The following is a 23,069-nucleotide window of genomic DNA, read 5'->3' on the forward strand; positions in this document are numbered from 1 at the left end:
CCTGTGTCCAAGCAGGGTTCAGCCACAGCCTGTTACGTGGGAGTCACCTGAAGGGAGATGCTGGGAAGCCACTTGAGCATAGGCACAGAGAAGAGTCACAGAACACCTAGCACCCCACACCGGGGCGGGGGGAGGGGGGCGCTGGGCAGCTGATGGGCTTGACCGTGGAGAGGTCTGGCGGGTCCTGAGGGAGCGGCCGGGGGTGGGGGTGACGGGTGGCACTCAGGGCGCCCATCTGAGCACATACACATAGGAGAATGTGATATATGTGAGAGCCACTGGATGCTGGTGAATCCACGCAGGGGCCCGGACAGGCTAGCGTTAGCTTAAACACATGGCCCCTCAAAGCCTGCTGTGCGCTTTGTGGGGAGAACACCTGGACGTGGGGCTTGTCCTGAGCCTGGTGGTGGCCTCTCTGGTGGCTCCCAAGAGGCCCTCCCTGGACGCGTGTCGACCGAACAAGCCGATGAACGAAACATACGAATATGTCCTTTGGAAAATAAATGTCTCCAAGCGTCGCGTCCATCATCAGACTCCTTTATGCGGCCGCCCCTCGGTCCCGCTCACCCGTCCCCCTTGCTGTTTCTGTCCCTAGACATCCTGACACCGAGGGCCTCATCTTTCCAGCCACGGAGCCTTTCCATTCTGGCTGAGTAACCGCAGCCATCACAGAATTAAGTAATGACAAAGTGAGTTATTATCAAGCCTGGCTTCAGTTGGGGATGCAACCTGCAGCCGGGGGTACCTCTCTGTTGGAGCGCTCACACGACTGTCTAGACAGTGACATGAAAAATGTGCCCTATAATTCCCCAGCTCACAGCCATACATCCTCCGTCTTGACTCCACACTTGGTGGGGAATAGTGTCGTTTTGTTGAGAAGGAGAAGAGGTGCAATTAGATTCCTCTTAAATGTTACATTCATCCTTGTTAATCAAAGATTAGTACCTCTTAAAAAAAGTAAACACAAGTCAGGTCCCCAGGACGCTGAGCGCGGTTCCCATGGCCTGTTTAATTACACAAAATGAAGCAAAACGTGCCCCTGTGACACAGTGAAATATGACGGTGGCCGTATCTGGGCAGTGGGATTCAAGGTGACTTGTAATTCGCTGCTTCATTCTGCTCTGTGTTCTTTAATTTTTCTACAATGAGCATGCATTTGCTCATTAAAAGGCATTTAAAATAACCAAAAAAGGAAATAGGAGACTATTCTAAAAACCTGCAGACCGAAGAAGTAGAGGGGGACTTGCTCCAACCCTCAGTCTCCTTCCCCCCCTCCAGAAGGCACCCCTGAGTTTGGCTGCATGTCTGTCCTTCCTGGTAATTTCACGGCACGGACGAACCCCCAAATCGTTGTGCTGAGCGAAAGAAGCCAGACAACGAGTATGTACTCCATGACCCAATTCATGTCAAACTCTAGAAAATGTGCACTCATTCAGAGTGACCCAGAGTGATTCGTGATTCTCCGGAGGATGCGGGGAGGCGGGGAGAGGGGCAGGAGGGAGGGTGACAAAGGGGCCCTTCTGGGAGTACACTCCCTGACAGGGTGATAGTTTCATGGGAAGGGGAGAGGGGCGGAGGGAAAGAGAGAGAATCTCAAGCAGGGGTGATAGTTTCATGGGCAGGGGAGAGGGGCGGAGGGAAAGAGAGAGAGAATCTCAAGCAGGCTCCAAGCTCAGCGTGGAGCCCGACGCAGGGCTCAGTCCCATGACCCTGGGATCACGACCTGAGCCGACATCAAGAGTCAGACGCTCAACCAACGGAGCCACGCAGGCGCCCCAGCAAATTATCCACTTAGAAGTATGAGCAGTTCATGGCACGTCAGCCGCACCTCTACGAAGCTGTTACAAAAAAGTGGGGGCCTGAGAGGGGAGGTTGGAGACCGGAGAGGAGTCACCATCTGTGCTGAGCTTGGGGGAGCTTCTGAGGCTGCCGTGTCCTGCGAAACACACAGAGGCAAGGGGTGGGGAGAAGAATCTGCAGTTGAGGGCCACAGGGGTGCAGGTTGAAGCCATCTGAGGTCATGTAACTGCCTCCCCCTCCCACCTCCAGACATTCTCAGATTCTGATGGTCACGGTGAGCGCACACGCGCATGGGCTCGTGTGCCCGAAAGGAGTGAGGGAAAGGGCAACGTGGACATGGAACACGGCAGCCTGGCACGTTCAGGACAGCGAGGCAGTGAGAAATGGAGCTGACTTGTCAGAGCGGAACCCGAGCTCGAGAGGCGGGGCCTCTTTCTCCAGCCCTCCGGAATCGGCGTGAATCTTGGGGAAGCCTTTGGTCTGCTCCGGGGCACGGAATCAGGATTTGTCACGAGTTTACTCAAGTCTCAAGGGCAGGCGGATCCCAGCTGACATCTGGATGCTGCCCCCACGTTCACTGGCTGTTTGTTGAACAAACACAGGAGTATTGTTTTGATTTACTGTCAGAAAAACAACTGCTTCTGTTTTGAGTATCAACAACAGGACGCAGGATGAAGACAGATGGAATGTCACTGGGCCTCAGATTCCCTCTCACCTGCTTGGCGTGTCTCACGACACCTGAGTTTGGGGGGCCGTGTCCTAGAAGTCACGTGTTTAGCAAGGGTTGGTTGATGGCTTGCTATGGGGCGGGCACCGTGCCAGATGTTGTGGAGAGAAAAGTGCACGTGACTCAGTCCTTCCTCAAAGGGCTTACGGTGCAGAGTAGAACACTCTAGACCCCATCGCATGGGAAGGAACCTACTGAAGGGACTGGCAAACCGTGGTCCACAGGGCAAATCCGGCCCTCCGACTGCTTGCGTGAATAAAGTTTTACTGGAACACAGCCGCGCCTATCGGTCCGCGTGGCGGCTTTCGCATTGTAACAGCCGAGTCGAGTAGTTGCGACAGAACGTGGGGACCACGAAGCCTCCACTCATCATCTGACCCTGGATGGGAAGTTTTCGGACTCCCGCACTCACAGAAGCTGTGAAGGAAGCAACGAGCCTGCTCGTTAGCAAACCAGCTCTCAGTGTTCCAAACTAATGGGCTTGTTTGGGGTAACAGTCTTCCTGGGAGTAACTTCTCGGTCCAGGGAGGAGTCACATGGCTTGTCAGGGTAGCCTCTCCCCAGGAGGGACCACGCTACAGATACTCGTGGCCTCTCGTGAGCCTTCCACGGCCGCGGCACCCTGAACAGCTGGGTGGCACCATCACCACCCAAGGTGGCCTCCGAGAGGTTCAGCAGAGCCTCAGTGCCTGTCCAGGGGCACTGGGAGAGGCGGGGGGAGCCTCCACTTTTATCTTCTGAAGCCCAGAGGGGAGGCCCAAAGCAGAGCATCGCGTAATAGTTGAGCAAAAACAGTGAATCAGCATTCACTCACACTGTTTGTTAGAGTCAGACCCTGATGGCAATCCCTTTGTAGACTTTGCCAAGAGGGGTTAACTGTGAACCCCGGAACAGGACTCACTACAGTCTAAAGCCTGAGGAAAAACTGGCTTCGAAAATCATGGCTTACTTCCAATTTATTCATCAATTCAACAAAAATTTATGGATTGCCCATTATGTGTCAAGACTCATGTGGCCCCAGCCTCCATGGGGCTTGTAGCCCAGGGAGAGGGAAGACAGGCAGCAAACGTACGGGCAAGCTGTCCATCCTAGCCGTTCTCCGTGGCCGCGGTCTAGGCACTGTGAGCGCTGAATTAGTGACACCAGCCATTGCTCCTGGGCTCCTGCGAGACTGTGGTCATGTTTTTGTCAAGTAATCATTACATCGCCTTATTTTATGTGTGTTTCTGTCGAAAGACACCGTATTTAACACGCACTGTCGATCATTAACATTAAATGCATGGCCAGCAGCCCTAGAACTCAGGCCTGAAGGAACTCATCCAACACATTATTTTCTCCATAAGGCCCCTCCCAGCTTCTTGCTGTTACCGACACCAGACAGCACTGCGCCGGGGCCATTTCAGATGGCAAAATCACCACCCAAAGCCCAAAAATGCAAAAAAAACCGTGGCACCAAATAGACCTCGAAAGCATGCCTGGTCACTGCATGACAGCTGAAGGAAGAAGGCCGAGCGTCCCCTCTTTGGACCTCGGCTGGGAAGGTGTGTGTCGGGCGGCTCAGATGTACCACTGTTCCACGCACATCTCTGCCAGGGACCGCGAAGATACGGCAAGTGTGTTGGGGCTACAAATCAACCTTAGCTTGTCGAATTTGCAAACACAGCACGTGTGCATAATGAGGGTCGGTGTGATCCAAGGCAGAGAGAATGATTTCTGCACAGTTCCTGAGCGGAGAAGACAGGCGGGGAAGGCCACGCGGTGGGAGTGGAGATGGCCAGGAGAGAGGGAGAAGCCGGTGCAGAGCAAGGCCGGCCGCAGAAGGATACGGTGTGGACACAGCACGATGAGGAGGCTGGCTCGGGCCAGGGATCACCGTCCAGGTGAATGGGGATGTGGCTTAGACCAAAGTGCTCAGAGCAGTTGCAGGAAACGCAGAGACTGAAGATACACTTGCTCACATTAGTAGATGCATCTCCCTAGTGACCGGACAATCGATGTAAGTATTTGTGAAATATTTACTCGGTGAGCCAGAGATGTTTAATTTTTATTTAAGATTTTTATTCATTAAAAAAAATTTTTTTAATGTGTATTTATTTTTGAGGAAGAGAGAGAGAGAGAGAGAGAGAGAGAGAGAGAGAGAGAGAGAGACAGAGCATGAACAGGGGAGGGGCAGAGAGAGAGGAGGACAGAGAATCCGAAGCAGGCTCCAGGCTCCGAGCTGTCAGCACAAAGCCCGATGCGGGGCTTGAACCCACGAACCACGAGATCGTGACCTGAGCCGAAGTCGGATGCTTAACTGACTGAGCCAGCCAGGAGTCCCAGAGATGTTTAATTTTTAGACAGCAAGGGTGAAGCATCTGACAGGAATCACTGGCCTGTCATTGCTCTTGGGTGGCTCCTGGGAGAACAGCTCACCTCCATTTCCAGAGAACAGCTCATTTGTGGGTGTCCCATAAAGGACGCTCAGAAGGACGCCAGCCGGGGCCATAAGAGCCATCTTTTCACTTCTCACTCTGCTGGCCCCTCTGGTCCGCCCGTCTCTACACGTTTTAAAAGAAACCCCAGACACAAAGAATTCAAGCGCAGAATAGAGACAAAACTGACCCTCTGAACCCTGACCCTCAGCTTAGCTCGTGAAATAAAAATCCCACTCGGAAGAGAATTTGAGAATCATTCTATGCGATCTGAAGGAGGCTGTAGGTTCTACTGGGTGCGTTTTTTGTTTGTTTGTTTTTAAATGATGATTTCTCCTCTTGCAAAACAAAAGAAATACTTTCCTTGTTAAAAAACTCTTGGGCATAAGCATATGTGAATTTGACTTCCATCCCTTCCACTCACTAACTTTTCAACCCTGAGCATATCTGGGTACCTCTGTTCCTCTGTAGGATGGGGGGAGCCACACCCACTTCCGGGGTGCCCAGCGTGGGAACGAGATATCGCACCATCACATCTACAGATGCTGCGTTTAGTTGCTTTTCACATTTGCCTTTCCTATGTCATTCTGCTTTATTTTCATTCACAGTTCCTACTCCTTTATTCCTTTTCCTGAATCGTTTTAAACATTATTTATTGACCCACAGGTTTCTCTTGCTTTCCTTTTGAGCCCAGCTATGGATTTCCATGGGTGAGGAGGGTTCTGCGCCCCGATCCCACCCTTTAAATTTACAGGTGAAGCGGGCCCCAAGGAGCCTTCACCTTCTGTGCCCGGTCATATCAGAGGTGGAAGAAAATCAGCAACATCGATCCTACTTTACTTACAGATGTCATATTTTGTTTAACATGAATTTTTGTGTTAATTTTGACATAAAAAAATTGCATTAAAAGACTGTCTTGATGGCTGAGTTTTCTGGTGCTCCCTAAAAGTGTCCTCCCCAGGGGAATGCGTCGCTCACCGCCCCCTGTTCCAGCGGCCATGGGCTGCACAGCCCTCTGGAGCCACACCCCTGCTCCCGTCCAGGGCTCGGGCTCCTTCTGAGACAGAGACTCTCAGTGCAATTACTCCGTGTGCCAGCGTGTGTCCCTCACATCGTGCGTCTGGGGACAGCCGTGGCCCGAGTGCCCAGCATGGATCATCCGGGGCATGGCGGGAAAACTCAGATTCACGGGAAGGGTGTGTGGATGGATATCTGTCATTTGGGCTGTTCACCATATTTTTGATTCCTCACAGCACCCCGGCCTCCTCTCTGGGCAGACCCCTGTTTTGGGTGGTCGTGGGTGGTCGTGGTCGAGCTCCCATTCTTTCCTGGATACAGTGGGAGTGGGTCAGCTCCAGCGAATCTGATGCTCTCCGTGTGTGTGTATGTGTGTGTGTGTGTGGGGGGGGGGTTGGCGGCATCATGCTCTTGCCCTGGGAGGTCTAACTCAAGTGCTCAAGTGCCAGGCTGAGTTAGACTGCAGCAGCCTCAATCGTCTCCCCTCTCTGGTTCCATTTGGTGACCACTCATTTTTTCCCAGCTTCTCCTCTGGTCTCCCGGCCCTTCTGTGACTCCCCAGATCAATCTCGTCAATTCTCGCTTTATTCCACGTAATGTAGCTGATGCTGGTTTCTGCGGCTTGCAGCCACGGATCCCGACAGACCCTGCACCAGAAGTCACCAATCGGAGGTCCTGAAGCGTAACGCCCTCTCCTACTCACTGTTAAGTCTCCTTTGTTTCATCTCCCTTCAGACATTCAACCAGGTCCTCAGCTTGCCTGGGTGACAGTCTCTCCTAGTCACGGTGTTATGTGCATGGCATCATATGCTTTGCAGAGCATCTTAAACTACGGATCAATTTAATCCTGATACCCGAACCAGGAACCATTAGTACTAGCAGAAAATAGGACCGTTACACGTATGCTCTAGAAAGATGGCAAGATCGAGCATACCTGTCCCCCGAAAAGCCAAGCTGCAAACCTTCAAAAGTCAGTTGTTTGCACCGTGTGTTTAATAAGTGCTCACCACGCGTCCACGTGCCCCGTCATCTCTGAGAACTGCTTGCAGACAAGCAAACGGCAGATGACGAGACTGAGCCTTCGGAAACTTCTTTCTGCTACCTTCAATTCCCCGGGAATGAGGAGGAGACTGCCATCATGGTGAGGCTTTTAGCAGTGAGACACCCTGGCCTGGCTGTGGATGTGCCATCGTTCCTGGGAGCTGTGACGAATTTCCACAAATAACCCTAGTAAGTGTTTCCGCAGACTTGCTTATTATAAGTTTTCAACGCGTGGAAACCACGGATTGTAGGAAAACATCCTTCTCATTCTTGAAGAGCCTCCTTTAGAGAATGGCTACATTTAAACTCTTGGCCAAGAATGATAATCGGTTCATTGAGTGCCTACTATGTGCCAGGCTCTGTGCTTCAAGCGCTTCTCCTGAATTATCTGCTTTACCCTCCACAGTGACCCTGCAGCCCAGACATTACTGCCCCACTTTATAAGAGAGGAAACTGAGGCTGGAGGAACTGGATGTCTGCCCGAGGTTACACACCTGGAAGCGGATGGGTGGGGATTTGAACTCAGGGCACCGGACCGGCAGAGCCACGAGAGCCGCGGGGCTGTGGCAGCCCTCTTTGCAAGGCCACGTGAGACCCGGGGGGCCCTCTGGGGCAGCCCCTGGAGACAAGACTGATTCTCCAATGGAGCGAGAAGTCAACGTCTGTTTGCCCTGCACGCGTTGGGAAAACACGTTTCACCTTTGTGATTGTCTAACCTCTTCCAGTAAAGGCTGGCAGCATCGAAAGTGATGTGATGATGGAGCCTTGTTCTTGGGAAGGCAGCCGTACGAGCAGGAAGCACAGGAAACAGGGAAACCCAGGGACGGAGGCGTCCCCGCCGGATGATGGTGGCGAGAAGATGCCCGCACGCACGAAACCCTGAGGGCTTTTGGCCACTTCTACCCACGCAGCCCTGCCTGGGCCGCCTCCCCACTCCAGACATCTGGGCAGCAGAGGGTCTCGGTGGGGTGTTCGGCACTGGTGGGTGTCATCGATTTCGGGGCGATCAGCAAAAATCAGAAACAGAATGTGCAGGGTTGTTCTGAGAAGTGGAATCTGATAGAGCAAGGCTGCTGAGGTTTTTGGCAAATGCACACCGAGGGCTGAGCTTCTCCAGCGAGAGTCTGGTCTGGGGGCAGAGGAGCAGGAAGGTGGGAGGTATGTCCCACAGCCAGAGCTCCTGCGTGGGAATCCGTGTGCCTCTGGGGGTGTTCCTGAATCTCGCTGAGCCTCACCGTCCTCACCTCTGAAGAGGGGTAACCGAGGCACCCTCTTTACAGGGTTGTTGGGAAGTTACATGTGACCGAGCATACGAAGCTACAGAGAACAGAGTCTGGGACAAAGTAAATGCCAGCTACTCTGTCATGACCGCGAGCACATCAGCGCGGCTGAAAGAAACCGGCGAACTTAGGGTGACCGCGGCGGAGGACCGGACCCGGGCAGAGGGCACGACTTGCCGGTGGCCGGAGAGAAGGAGACGGGCAGAGCCAGGCTCATCGGCCGCTGGCTGAATGTCCACTCCATCCTGGGTCCAGAAAGTGGTGCCTGTGTAGACGCTGGTTGTGCTGCTCTGAGGTCTGGCTGCCCGGGCAAGAGCACCTGTTGTGTTTAACTGCGGCTGGCTCACTTATTCTCAGGAGGCAGGCCTCATGTAGAACATGCCAGGCAGGGCCACCCCTGGGCCTCCTCACCTCTGGGGGAATCTCAAAGACTCGGGTGTTTAAATTTCATGTGGACGTGGACGACACCCAGACTCTTCTGTCTAGCCCAGACCCTGCCTGCCGTCCATCCCTGCTCCCTGTCTCTGCCTTAAACTCAGTACCCTCAAAACCGAGTTCCTGGGGTGCCTGGGTGGCTCAGTCGGTTACGTGGCCGACTTCGGCTCAGGTCACGATCTCACGGTTCGTGATTTCGGGCGCCGTGTCGGGCTCTGTGCTGACAGCTCAGAGCCTGGAACCTGCTTCAGGCTCTGTCTCCCTCTCTCTCTGCCCCTCCCCCACGCATGCCCTGTCTCTCTCTCTCTCTCAAAAATAAATGAACAGTAAACAGACAAAAAAACTGAGTTTCTGACACCTCCTCCGAGTCCCTTCCCCAGTGAGCCTGTCTGCTTCATAACCATCCACCCCATCTTCCAGTTGTTTAGGACAAAAACCTGGGCATCTGTGTGTGTGTGTGTGTGTGTGTGTATGTGTGTGTGTGTGTATCTCTGTCTCACACACGTGGTTGGTCCGCACATCCCGACTGCCATCACCTTCCAGACACATTCAGTAAGGCCTGCTTCTCACGGCACATACCGCCAACGCGAAGTCCAAAGCGGTGCCACGTCTCACCTACCTGGCTCATTGCAGGACCCTCCCCACTGGTCTTTGCCGTCTCCTTCCCCACCACCCCTCCCCACTTACTCTTCTCTAAAACCACCGCGGCTTAACTTCCTGTCTTATTCACAGTAAAAGCTTTACCCCTGTGCACCTCTGACCTCCTCTCCCCACCTCACCCACTCTGCACCAGACCCAGTGATACCTCACCCCCTGTATCTCATACCTCCGCACATCCTGCCTCAGGGCCTTTGCACTTGTCGTCCCCCCTGCCCCTGGCTTGGACCACTCTTCCGCAGATACGTGCACGGCTCACCCCTGTTTCCTTCAGTTCATCGGCGAGTCCTTCCCTGGAATCTAGACTTTCAGACCTTCACTTCTTTCTCTGCCTTTTTTCTTTCTTTGCATTGACCGCCCACTACTATGCTATTCATTTTGCTCATTTGTTTTCTTGTTTGCTTCCTCTCCCCCTCTGCCATTGGCCTATAATCTTCATGACGACACATCTCTTTAACTGTTTGCGTTGCTGCTGGGTCCCCAGTGCCTAGAAAAGGGCCGGCGTGTCCTAAGTGCTCGTCAGACACCTGCGGAATGAATGAATGATTCAACGATTGACGAGCTGGCTTATCCCAGCCCAACCCTAGTCCAGATCCAGAGGCCCCACTCCGCACAGGCACGCGAGGCTGTTCCGAGCCGGCTCTACGAGGTCTGATCTTCTCCTGAAACTCGCTGTTAGGATACACAAGGAACCCCCTGAATTAAACTATGTGGGAGGACGACAGTTTAGAGCCTCATCACTTGAAAATGCAAACTGGGAGCTGCTGTTGAAACACGCTTCTTGAATTAGTTACGTGGCTCGCTGTCTACGGTTATTTACCTGCGTTAGTACTAAGGTCGTGATGAACCCTTCACAAGACCCCCCCTAGATGTGTTCGGGGGCTGCCTGGTGTTGGTGATTGACAAAGTGCACTCATAAAATAAGCCTGCTCCTGTCCATCCGGCTGACTTCTCTTGCCATCCTGAGACGTATGGCTTTCTCAATATGATATGGGGAGCGTCTGCAGCAACGCTGGTCTATTGCAAACGCCTTTATTAAAATGAAAACAACAACAACAACAAAACACCCAGCTAAGCAGATTTAACAGCTTAGAAAACAGTGGGCAAGAAACCATATTAGCGTTTGTCAATATTTTGTATGCTGGCTATGAGAATTAATTTCTCAGGCAGGCAAGGATGACCGTCATAATTGTATTCAAATATAACCAATTCAAAACCATGCTTTCAGTAATGAAAGTCTGGCCCGTGGCAGATTTAGAACAACCCGTGTAGACGGATGTTAAAAAGGCGGCTGGGTTGTAAAATGACTTTTCCATTGTTTATCCAAATGGTCAGCTCTTTTCATGTCAACTGAATCGAGTGCCTCTAATTGAGGTTAATAATGAAAACCTTCCACCCCTGGATCATGATAAAAGCCAGAATTCTATTTTTAGCCGCGGAAGATGTTAAATCTTTAAAACTTCGGTTGTTTAATTTATTAGACCTTGTTTTCCATTGGCATCTTCATAACACAAAATCTGACCACTGAAAATAAAAGTCAGCTGTGCTAATACATTTACATAAATAATTAAAAACTCTACAGCGGAGTAGGCAATAAAATGTATTGCCACCATAAACTTCCAATGGAAGAACAACCCTTTAATTAAAAACTACAAAGGCGCCACTGTAAACAATTCATTTACATTTCAAGCTCTGTGTTTGTTGACTCGAGAAAAGAATCATTCATTAAACAAAACAAAACAGAAAGGACCTCACTCCAAATCCTGCTATCGAGGTCAGTAGCCATATTTAATTAAGATGAAGCGTTAATAATATATTTTACTAGAGGGAGGCTGTTCGGTTAATTTCCCCAGGTAGAATTGTTATTATTTAGCCTTTAACTTCTGATTAAAATTTAACAGGTGGGAGTCACCCCAAATGAAACTCTTAAATCTGGTTTTGAAATCTGTTTTTTTTGGGGGGCGCCTGGGTGGCGCAGTCGGTTAAGCGTCCGACTTCAGCCAGGTCACGATCTCGCGGTCCGGGAGTTCGAGCCCCGCGTCGGGCTCTGGACTGATGGCTCAGAGCCTGGAGCCTGTTTCCGATTCTGTGTCTCCCTCTCTCTCTGCCCCTCGCCCGTTCATGCTCTGTCTCTCTCTGTCCCAAAAATAAATAAAAAACGTTGAAAAAAAAATTAAAAAAAAAATAAAACAAGGCCACGTGCAGATGCTGTCATGGGTGGTGGGCATTTGTCGATATCGGAAGGTGAATAACAATAATAATACCGATAAACGACGCCTGCTTATGCACAAACATGTTTATGCACAGAGAGCTGCAACCCGGCTGCCACCAATCTGTGCCTGTTTACCGAGCTCACCCATCTGCCTGGCCCTGGCCGGGCGGCGACCATCTCAAAAATTTCCAGCCTCGAAGAATCTTCTCTGCCTGTGGTGGCCTCAGCCCAAGTCTTACCAAATACCCTGCAATGTACCCACCCTGCAAATACATTTTCTTCCTGTAGAACGTTTGAAACGACGTTTCTGCTTTTGCTTTTGGCCTTATTTGGCGACCGGGAATAGTCTCATCTACAATCCCCTATGGTTTCTCTGGTGCACGCTCAGACATTCCTGCCAGGGGGGCTCTACAGACGGCCTGCAAAGGTAAAGACGGGTTCGCCGATCGTAAATTTGAAAAGGTTGTCGCGATGCTCTCGGCGCTCGGTATTCGTTAATTTCAGCGTTGTTGCCTTCTTTTCAAATCGTGGAGACAACAGGCTAGATGTTCAGGTCCCTGGCACCTTGGCAGGTCCCTGGAGAATCTGAAGGTCCAGGTGCTGGGCCTGCAGGGCTTAATTCTGTAATGGTACTGGAGACGTTGGGGGATTAGGGCGGGGATGACAGTAAAGCACGAGAAAGATGGTGCTGAAGGTCTAGAGAGCCCGGGGAGTGCAGTCGCGAGGTCAGGGCCGCCTCTCTGGGCTCGGTGGGTGCCAGCAAAGCCCCCCGGGGCTCTCAGCAGGCCTCCGCACACCTCTGCCCGCTCTCCCCCCACAGAGGGGGGCTCAGAGGCTCCGCTTTCCCTATCAGCAACAAGGGAGATGAGAAAGGTCTCATTTACAGGGTTGTAGGAACTAAATGGCTTTGGTGGCGGTGCTTTGGGCGAACTTTTAGAGAACAACGCTAGGCGTTTTAGTCCCGGTACCATCGTTCCCAAGCACGTGTCTCAGGGGGCAGGGGGGTGGATGGTGGACATCTCTGCCAGTTGGGGCTGGCACCCAATTCCCAGGAGACGGAGACCTGCACGGAGGCAGGGGGGTAGCGGGCTTTCTGGGGAATTCAGGAATCTGTTGACAAGCGAGACCACAGTGATGCTCGGAAGCTCTTTCTCCCCAGCTAGGGACTGCTGGTTCTTGCTTGATCTTCTGCCTTCCTTGCTCTCCTGCCCCCTTCCTTCTTTCCCAGGGAGGACATGCTCTTGCTCTCACGACTGCAAGTTCCCCAGAGGCTGCAGGCAGAGACCGTTTCTTGCACGAGTGAACACATGACAGCTAGAAGCGTCAGGGCCCCCCTGGGCTCTTAATGAATACCGTTAAGCAAACGCAGTGAACGGATAAACGAACGAACGAAAGACTAGCTTTAACCCTTGTGCTTTTATCAAACAGTTGTTTTTCACAACACGCTTATCTATTATGTCGACTGCGTAAAAATCTAGTATCGTGGCACGTGATAACTTTTAAAGTTTACCCTGAGGGCGCCTGGGTAGCTCAGTGGGTTAAGCGTCCGACTTCAGCTCAGGTCATGATCTCATGGTTCGTGAGTTGGAGCCCCACGGTGGGTTCTGTGCTGACAGCTCAGAGCCCGGAACCTGCTTCGGGTTCTGTGTCTCCCTCCCTCTCGACTCCTCCCCCACTCAGGCTCTGTCTCTCTCTCAAAAGTAAACATTACAAAAGAAATTAAAAAATAATTCAGTTTATCCTGTGGTTTTTTTTTTTTTATTATGTAGGAAGTTTCAATATTCAAAGATGCTCGCGGTAGAAATGTCAGCTACCTCATGCTGTCCACGCTTCTTTTCTTCTTTCCTAAAGAATCCCAGTCTCCAAAGCTGGGTTCTTTCCAGCTAAATGATCCCATGTCCTCGTGTCCCCTGCACTTAGGTGTGGTCATGTGACTAATCTTGGCCATTGAGATTTAAACAGAAATGGGGCTGACTTCCAGGAAATCTCCTTCAAAGACAGGAGACTCCCTTCTTTCCCTTTCTCCCATCTCACTGTCTGGAACGCAGATGCGAAAGCTGGTGCACTAGCAACCCTCACAGTCCACGAGGAAGGGGACGCCAACCTGGAGATGGTCGAATGGTGAGCAGGAAGGATCCTGGGCCCCTGACACCTTTGAGGAACTGCCATCCACACCCTGCACACTGCCATGGCTACTCTGGACTTAGGTGAGAAAAAGAAAATAGACTTCTATCTTCTCTGAGCCACTGTCATTTTGAATTTTCCTATTGTCTTCAGCGAGACTTAATCCTCACAGATACGGTGCCGCTCAACACACCCTCACAGAGCTCCCTGGATGAATGATCCTTTCCAAACACATGTTGAGCAGTGATAGGTCATTTCACATCGGTGGGGACAACATTTCTCCTCCACACACATCTCATATATTCAGTGTGTAGGCAAAAGTCCCTGCTGCAGAGTGGTTTACCGCAGCCCCTGGACAGGATGAGCTCTGTCTGAAAGATGTTCAGAATTGGAATTGCTACTTGGTCGCCTCAGCAGAAATCCCTTGATTATGCAACACAGTGAAATAAGTCCTCTCAAGCCCTTCGAGAGGATCGGGCTGCTGCTTGCGTCCCCAGAGCAGCCAAATCAACAGACAGGATGCCGGGATTAGTCCCTGCTATTCACGTTGCTGCTGGAGAACGTCGGGCAGTCATTCCCATATTAGCATAATCATCATTGAGCTGCTCCTTCTGACAGTAATTAGCCAATAGTTTCTGTTGCACAAGCCTGCTCCTCATTAGAGACCCCAAAATGTCACGGAGAAATGTCTGGCTCCTGTCTCACGGACGTGGAGACAGGGTTCCCCCAGAAGGCAGGAGCGTTGTCTGGAGGGGGCCAGGGTGGTGGGGAGAGAGGGGCTCTGTTTCAGAACACGTCAGTATCGACACGACCTGGGAGCAGAGGAGCTTTCTAATCATGACATCGATTCAAATCATAAGGGACAATATAAATTTCGGTATAAAAAACAAGTAAGTTTTTAGATGACAAAAGGCATTAACAATACGCATCCTTTGGCTCGAAGAGCTTTCGAAAAATTCTTCAGGAAATTAATGATGCATTAGACAATTTAGCTATAAGCATGGCCACTGACCTTTCTAGAAAAATGATTGCATGCAACTGGAAACACTCTAAATATCCAGTAACAAGGAGATGAATGAATAAATGAGAACATTCATGTAATAGAATAAGAGAATACTATCAAGCAATTAATAATAATGGCTGTGTCTTGACATGGAAAAGCTCTTCGCCATATACTGGGAAGGAGGCACAGAAGGTTCCAGAACAGGACGGGTGATGAGAGCCAATTCCGGTAATAAAAGCGGAAGCCCCCTCACACGTGACTGAGGGAGCTATACCCAAGTTGTTAAGAGGGTATTATAGGAGCTATTACGGATTCTTTATCATCTTCCTTATTCTTAACTGCCTTTTCAAAAGTCTCCTCCATGAACTATCTTAACTTTATAATAAGGATAAGAAGATACAAGTCATTAAAAAGAAGAATTTCATCTGTCACCAGCCCACTGATGTCCATTTTGATTTGGCTAAGAGCGCAATGCGACGGGCTTTTTAACAAGTCTTAATAACTCGGGCTTTTTAGTGAGAGTATTCACTCTGATGCCTGGACACCTCCTGTCTTTAGCGTTGCTGGCTTCTCAGAGATCAAGGCGCCTTTCACAGACTTTACTGTTCCCTGGTGTGATGAAAGCGTCCCTAGCGGGGGCCAGCATTGCCAACATGGGGCCGAGACGAGACACGCCTTGCATCATGGGAGACGGGATGCCAGCCAGGACGGGAATTAGTTAGAAGTTCCTAAGTTCTGTGGGGGCTGGGGGTGGGGAGGAGGTGTCCTGCTTTGAGGGCGAGGGAGCCTGCCCTCAGGGAAGAGGCCACGTGCCTGTCAAGGCTCCCAGTGCCTGGTGAGTCACTTGAGACGAAAGTAGGGTTTTTGGGGCGGGGTCACAGAGCATCTGGGAATGCAGTATTGATAGAGATTCACCAAGTGGTGGTGGGGAGAGGCAGAGAAAGGAGGAGGAGGGAGAGGGAGGGGGAGGAGGAGAGCGGGGAGGAAGGGGACGGGGCAGAACACCAGACAGCGGGGAGCGGATGAGAGAGACAGAGAGGCAGTGATGGGGTGGGTGCCAGGGAGAGGGAGGCAGAGCCACAGAGAGGGAGACGAGGAAGGGACAGACAGAGCAAACGATATACCAAGGGAGGCAGGCACAAACAGAGAGGGACACAGAGAGAAAGCTACACGGACAAACACAGAGTCACACACACAGACAGGGGCACCTGCCACGACCTGCATGGTGGCAGAACTCAAGGCAGTGGTTCTGACGGGATGGACACCCTCCGGGGCAGGACGGCTGGGACAGCATCTTATGCGCACCTCTGTCATCTGAACTCAGAGCGCTCCTTGGGATGAAGGGTTCCCTCCCTCTTCCCATGCCTGCTCCCCAAAGCATCACTAAGACAACAATAACAGGACCGCTCACAAGGTCACCGTGCCTTTTGGAGAATTTTGGGCAGCCAAGCGCGGGTCGTCAGAGACCTGGGTCCCAGCCTGGTGGGCCCCGCCCTGCCGCCCTCCTCACCCCCTGCACACACAGCCCCTCAGGGACAGCGCTTCTCAGTGTGTCGGATCAAGGGCGGCAAGTAATTAACAGACCTCTTCTCCCAAAAGTTTCCTGTGACAATGGCTCAACCTGTCAGTGACACGGCTGTCCGTGCCTTGGATGAGCTCAGAACCAGCAGCAGGGGGCCTGGTCAGTGCCAGGCTGAGAAATGGGGGGCACTTCTGGGCCACTGTGTGGCCCCAGCAGGAAGGGACGTGTGTGAGGAGTCTGGCCAGAGAGAGAAGAGTGTGAGACACACACACACACACACACACACACACACACACACACACACACACACACATTTACTTTGTTTCAAGGCTGGAAGAGGGGTTTCTCCGGACACTGCTCAGCTCAATTTGTAAATGCTAGAACTCTTAGGCAAACCAGCCACAGAGAGACACTTCAGTGGTATTTCCTGAGGGGACTCAAAAATTGGACTTGGTCACAGTGACTCTGTGGGTCCTGATGACACAGCATCCATTCTCATCTCCTGGGAAGAGCCCCCTGAACTCCTTTGGTGGTCGTGATGGGACCTGGGGCCCACGGTGGGGACACTCTACCCCCCTGCTGTTCTGTGGGGCTCAGAGATGGGCCGTGCGTCCAACTAGGCTCTGTGAGACCCAAGCCTGGCCCTGGGCTCGAACTTTCGATTGGGAAGCATGCCGCTGGGGCCGAGGACCGGCATTGCTCGTCTCCCTACAGACGTGGCTGAGGATGTGGCCGACTGCAGGGGACAGCAGAGCCAAAAGATGCAAAAAGGACATGCTCTGAGCACCTGCGTTCTCATGCTGAGTCCCCGCGTCCCCATCAATTGAGGCCGCCTTGGGCTAGGCCACTCCGAGGACGGTCCTGGCAACTCATGACATGGGTCATACCTGTAGTGACGGACGGTAGAAACACGAAGCTCTTCAGAGCGTTCCAAACTTGTGCGTTTTCCCTCGAGCTTCCCCTCCAGTGATCAACACACGGCTTTCTCCACTGACGTCCCGCCCGTGGTAGAACAGGGGACGCCTGTACCCTGTTCCAGTGGCTCGTACCCTGGTCTTGATACGTCTCAGGGGCTTGGCTCTTGCCAGTACCCCCTCCCTCTGCAGACCAGAATCCCGTCCCTCCCTCCATCTGCTGGACCTGCTCTCTGGGGTCTGGCCCACCTTCTCAGTTCCATGTTCCATCCACAGGATGGGACCTCCTTCCTCCCTCCCTGTCAGCTGCCCGCATGTGAGAGCATCATCTCCATGGACCGTCAGGTGCCCTGAGTTGGGAGGCTCCTGACTGCAGTTCAGGCAACATCCCCCGGCCCCCCAGCATGTGAGCCCCTGTGGGTGAGGGGCACAGGCTGTGGGAAATGGCGGAAGGTAGTTCATTCTCCCTGTGAGGTCGGGCTGTGCCAACCCATCATTTCCCATCCCCTAGAGACTCTGCAATGCCCGAGTTCCTGTGCTATCTCGGGCCTGTTTTGTTTTTTTTTAAATGTTTATTTATTTTTGAGACAGAGACAGAGACAGAGTACTAGTGGGGGAGGGGCAGAGAGAGAGGGAGACACAGAATCCGAAGCAGGTGCCAGGCTCCAAGCTGTTCTGCACAGAGCCCCATGGTGGGGCTCGAACCCATGAACCGCGAGATCATGACCTGAGCCGAGGTAGGATGCTTAACGACTGAGCCACCCAGGGGCCCCTTGGGCCTGGTTCTAAACATGTTCAATAAGCCCTCCACCAGCAGATTCCTCCTTTTGCCTAAGTCAGCCAGAGCTGGTCTCAAACAAAGAACCTGGACAGACCCAGCTCTCTGTCTGTCACCGCATCTGTCCCCCCACCCCCACCAAGTTACCACTTTCAAGACGGGCAACATCCCAAGTCACGCAGCAAGGGCAGAGCCCTGGGTTCAGGAACATCAAGCCCGTGGAAGTTCGCTCTCTCCCCCACCCAGAGTCCCCTCTTCTGCTCCTGCTGTAGAAATACATAGTGACAGGAAAGCTTCCCTAAAGACATCCTGAATTTGTACGTTTGCCTGTTAAGCTACCAGTTTCCCCACCTAAGGACTTAAGGAAAGCTTTCTCTTTGATATTTAAATTGTATCTTTCCTCTGCCAGGTACCCAGCAGGAAAAGGAGAAAGAGAGAGAAAAAAGAGGGCAATTTCCGAGTCACGTTATTACAGGATTTGGTACAGTTCGCACCTTTATCTAGTTCACCTCGCATTTCAGAAAGTTTTGTTGTGAAAATAAATCCCCTTTTGGGATCGGAAACGAACGTGAGCCGCGCGTCTGCCAGCTCGCTCCGCGGTAAAGTGGCTGTGTGGAGACCGGGACACGTTTCCAGGTGTTTCAAATCAGGAAAATACGACACGTGTTTATTACAAGTGCATCTAATACTTGATTATCTGTTCCTCCTACGAGAAGAAGATTAGGTTTTGGAAAAGAAAGATTAATACCTTTCCTGTGCGGAGACGAGCGGGCGTTTGGACCTGCATGTCGATTTCAGCTTGCCGCGAAACACGGTACCAACGAGAGCAGCCGGTCAAGCCTAGTGCCCTAAGTCACGATCATTTAATTAAATCTTGTCGCGACAACACCTTCTTTCTAAGCACCCGACAGAGCTCAAGAAACGAAGACGGAAATTTTGAAGACGATTTTTTGTTGTTGTTTGTTTGGCTTGCCATTTATCTGTTGGAAACCTAACCCCATCGTTCCCTTTCTAAGTACCCGCAATGTCTGCTCCCCCCGCTCTGATGCTTCCGAGTCCACGGCACTGAGCAGAGAGCACGGACTTTGCAGACCGTCCTGTTTCTAGTCTGATTCCTCTGCTACTAGGCTGGGCAGCCTCGGGCTAGGTACTGAACCTCTCTGAATTCGCAATACCCTTATCTGTATGTGGAGTCAGCCAGTGCTGACTTCCAAAGTCATGGTGGCGAGACAATGGGTCGAGTGTCTGAGATGCAGGGGGGGCCAGACGTGGTGGCTCCCTTTTCTTTTTTTCAGAGCCTGTGCTTGGCACTGGCAGACCCCTCTGGCCATTTGGGAACACTGCCCGGAGGCCACCCTCCTCCCCGGCATCAGGTGTGGAGGCAGCATCCCTGGAGAGTCAGCCTCGTCCTGACGTGATCGGCCAGGAGCTCTTCAGCGTGCCCTGTGCCTCCCACTCGCCCAGATCACCAACAAATTTACCGCAAGGCTAGTTTGCTCCGGACAGCCAGGCCTGCATCCGGAAAAGAAACGCAACTCCTGCCTGCCTCCGCCCTCCGGTTAGGGAGCCGCTCACCCACCTGATGGTTTGATGTTGCAGGGAATCTGGGTCCGTGGCATTCACGGTCAGGAGCACGCTGCCCACAGAGATGTTCTCCTGCCTGGTCACCATCATGGGGTCCGGGTAGAAAACCGGACCCTCGTTGACATCCAGGACAGTGATGTGGACGGTGGCCGTGGAGCTGGGGCCGTAGGAGACGTCGGGTACCAGCGGGTCCTCGTTTTCCACTTTGATCAGCAGGGTGTGAAAGGCGGAGATCTCGTAGTCCAGAGGCTGGAAAGCAGGGGGAGGAGGCTGAGCATGTGAATCTGTTACAAGGGCAGGCGCCTTTGCACCAAGCACTCTGACATCCCACGGGCTGGGGTGGATTTTAGGGACGGGTCCAGGATTTGTGGGCCAACCTTAGTGCAATTTGGGGTCCCCCTTAAGAAAAGGAATACGAAGCACACAGATACAAAAATCGGGATGGAAGGTTGTTTGTTTGTTTTTTTTTTTAGATGAAGAAATAAATGACAACACATTACGTGAGCCCCAGAGACCTGGGGTCCCCCGTTGCGATCTCTTTAGGCGACGCCCTGGCCACGCTGACACTAAAAGGCTTCCTACCTGTGACCTGTAGCCACAAGACGCCGCCACTCGGAGGGGGTTGGGGGCATGAACGACTCAAGCCGAAGCTTTGCCAGCTTCGGGGCAGCCCTGCCTCCGTTACCATGGGAGATAGAATGGAAAAGGCCCCAAGTCCCATTTGCACCGTTTCCCTCCCACTCGCTGCAAGGTCTGAGGCTGGGGTCTCTACAGCTCTCTGGCACAGGCACGCTTCCCGGGAGGGCGTCTCGTAGGGAAAAGGGCTGGAGAGGATTGGAAACACGTGGGGTTAAGCCTCTGCGCCCTTCCCTACCTGAGGGCATTTGAAAATGTGTGTGTGTGTGGGGGGGGGGATTTTCAATTGTCACCATGACTTGGGGGCTCGGTGGCCACATACTGGGTAGAGGCAGTGATGACCAGACACACGGCCATGCCAGGGACCGTCCAACATGATGGTGGACTGTTCTGGCCCCAGGGTCACTGAGATGGGGTCCACCGAGGTGATTTTGCAAAGGGGTCTTGTAGTACCCGCCTCTCCCAGCTGCTGTGCAGAGGAAATCAGATCATGTCAAAGAAGCCCCACTGTAGACACTATTCATAAGGTGGTCCTGCCCATCACAGAACGTGCCAGATGACAGTCACTTGGCCACTCCCTTCCCAAACCACTAGATGATGTAGGAGTGACATTTCCTGTCCCTGGGGGTGCGTGGGGAGACGTTCAGGTCTGACGAGGGCACGTTATTTATTTCAAGTTATTTCCCTAATGTTTCGTGGGAGAATGAGTAGCCAACTCCTCAGACCCGTGACATATGGATACTCCTGCTGTGAGGACAGGACCATAGCGGGTGCACGGAGTTGATTCACACTCGACTAGAAGGAAGCAAATGACCTCCCAGGTTGTAAGGGCCACGGGAAGTGGGGGCAGAGCCCCACAGGGGCGAGAGCTGGGATTGAAACCCGCTGGGTGAGCTGGACTGACTTGCGGTAACCTTCCGTAACGATCGCAGCCAACACGCACACAGGGGTCCCCACACGCGCAGAAGTGCACGCACGCGCACACGGGCGCGCACACGCACACGCAGAGGAAATGCTGACGTGCCTACGCGGGAGTGCTTCCTGATTGTAACGGGACGGGACCCCCCCCCCAACCCCCCACCCCCCACCCCCCACCTGTAACAACTCCCAGAGGGACCTTCCGAGTTAACAGATACAAAGCTCTTGGCACCTAGGAGCTACCCAGGCGTTATTTGGTCCCATCCGGGTAATACAAGAATACTTCACCGCTCTGTCCCTTTCTAACTTCTGTCCATCCCGAGTGACGGGCTAAATACGCAACCTCAGGGAAGTCCATTTCCAACAGGGGCCAGGGGATCGCCATGCTGGGAACACAGTCATTCATCCCAAGTAGGACACCGAAGAGGGGGAAGACTTCGGCGCGCTGGGTCGGGACCACCCTGCACTCGGCGCTCTGAGCAGGGCTGACGGGAGGAGCTCTGTCTCTGGGAGCCTCCTTCCCCCACCCCAGTGCGGGGCAGACCGAGGGGGGTGCACCTCAGGGCCAGAGGGCTTCTCTCACACCAGCTCTGGCTCCTGGCAACACAGCTGGCTTCTGGAGGTCAAGTTAACTAGCATGCGGGCATGTGTGAAATCCGAAATCCAGCCCGACGGAATTTTCCACCACGGTGAAAATGTCACCAGGCGGGGGTTTCTTTGGTTTGTTAGCTTCGGAGGGCTCCTCAGAGCAGAATCTGGGCCTGGGTTTGAGGGCCCCTTGAGCCACCTGCAGCAGGATGGAGTGGGGCAGACCAGGCAGGAGGGAAGATCGGAATCTCGAGTGGAGGTGGCCTGGATTATTTACGCAGGGCCTTTGAACTGTACGGCTGGAGTGTGTGTTTCTCTATGTGTGTGTATTCATGTTGGATAAGTATATGGGTGCCTTTAGCATTAACCATGTATACACATGGATTTACATATTCGATGTATTTATGTTAGACGTGCATGTATGTTTCTGTCAGAGATGTTTGCGTGTGTGTGTGTGATATCTCTATTTGGGTTCCCCGAGACTCCAGCTGAGTCTGGAAGCAGAGCCTGAGGCAGGGGTTCTGAGTATGATGGACTGGCGTATCTTCTCAGAAGAGAGGGAACGAGCCAGGACGTGGTCCCCGCTGGAGCCCAGCTCCAGCCCAGTGCCACGGGGGTCCTGGCGCTTTCACTGCACCAGTAGGTCAGCCCCGTCTCAAGGCAGGGGCTGGTCTTTTGCACCCTCCTGCCCCTGAGAGCAGGCCCAGGCGGCAGGCTCTCTCCAGCTGGCAGGGCCTAACCTTCCTGGCTGGGGGGCTCCCCTTTTGGTAAGGGCAGTTCTGCTGGGCAGCAGAGGCTCGGACGGTGATCTGCCAGCACTCGAGGCTCTGGAGTGGCAGCTGCGACCTCGTAAGGGAGTCTGGTGGGTGCCTCAGTTTCCCAGGGCGGCCGCACCAAAGGACTGGGTGGCTTAAGACAACAGAAATCCACCGTCTCCCAGTTCTGGAGACCAGGAGTGCAGAGTCCAATGCGAGCAGGGCCATGCTCGCTCGGGAAGCTCTAGGGGAGCCTGCCTCGTCCCTGTGCCTCTCCCTTCTCTGCCTCTGCTATTGCACGGCATTCTCCCCTGGGTGTATCTGCCCTCATACAGCCGACTTCTTACAGGAACACGGTCATGCTGGCCTAGGGCAACCCCCCCGCCCCGCCACTCGACCATGACCTCATCTTCGCTAATCACATCTGCAGTGACTGCTTCCAGAGAAGGCCACCTTCACAGGGTCTGAGGATTAGGACTCCAAAATAGCTCTTCTTTGGGGGCATAATTTGACCCATAACAGTGGGGCACCTAGAGCCCTCTGACCCCCAAAATATATATATTTGATCTTTACCACCAAACGTCCCTATTTGCCGTGACATTATTTATCCCTTACTGTGCACCTGCCTGTGCCTGGAGGGCCCTGTGTGCATCACCTCACCCAA

The 23,069-nt window shown here is 52.8% G+C and overlaps 1 protein-coding gene across 4 annotated transcripts in view; it reads right to left on the reverse strand.

Annotated features, from left to right (window-relative positions):
- CDH13 (cadherin 13) overlaps window positions 1-23,069 on the reverse strand; it is a 1,034,896-nt gene that overhangs the window by 76,735 nt on the left and 935,092 nt on the right. For all 4 annotated transcript variants that reach the window (XM_047836387.1, XM_047836388.1, XM_047836389.1 and 1 more), the window contains one exon: window positions 19,504-19,757. In XM_047836387.1, the coding sequence (XP_047692343.1) occupies window positions 19,504-19,757 (254 nt within the window). The remainder of the gene's footprint in view (window positions 1-19,503; window positions 19,758-23,069) is intronic.

Source organism: Prionailurus viverrinus, chromosome E2 (assembly GCF_022837055.1).
Source record: "Prionailurus viverrinus isolate Anna chromosome E2, UM_Priviv_1.0, whole genome shotgun sequence".
NCBI lineage: Eukaryota > Metazoa > Chordata > Mammalia > Carnivora > Felidae > Prionailurus > Prionailurus viverrinus.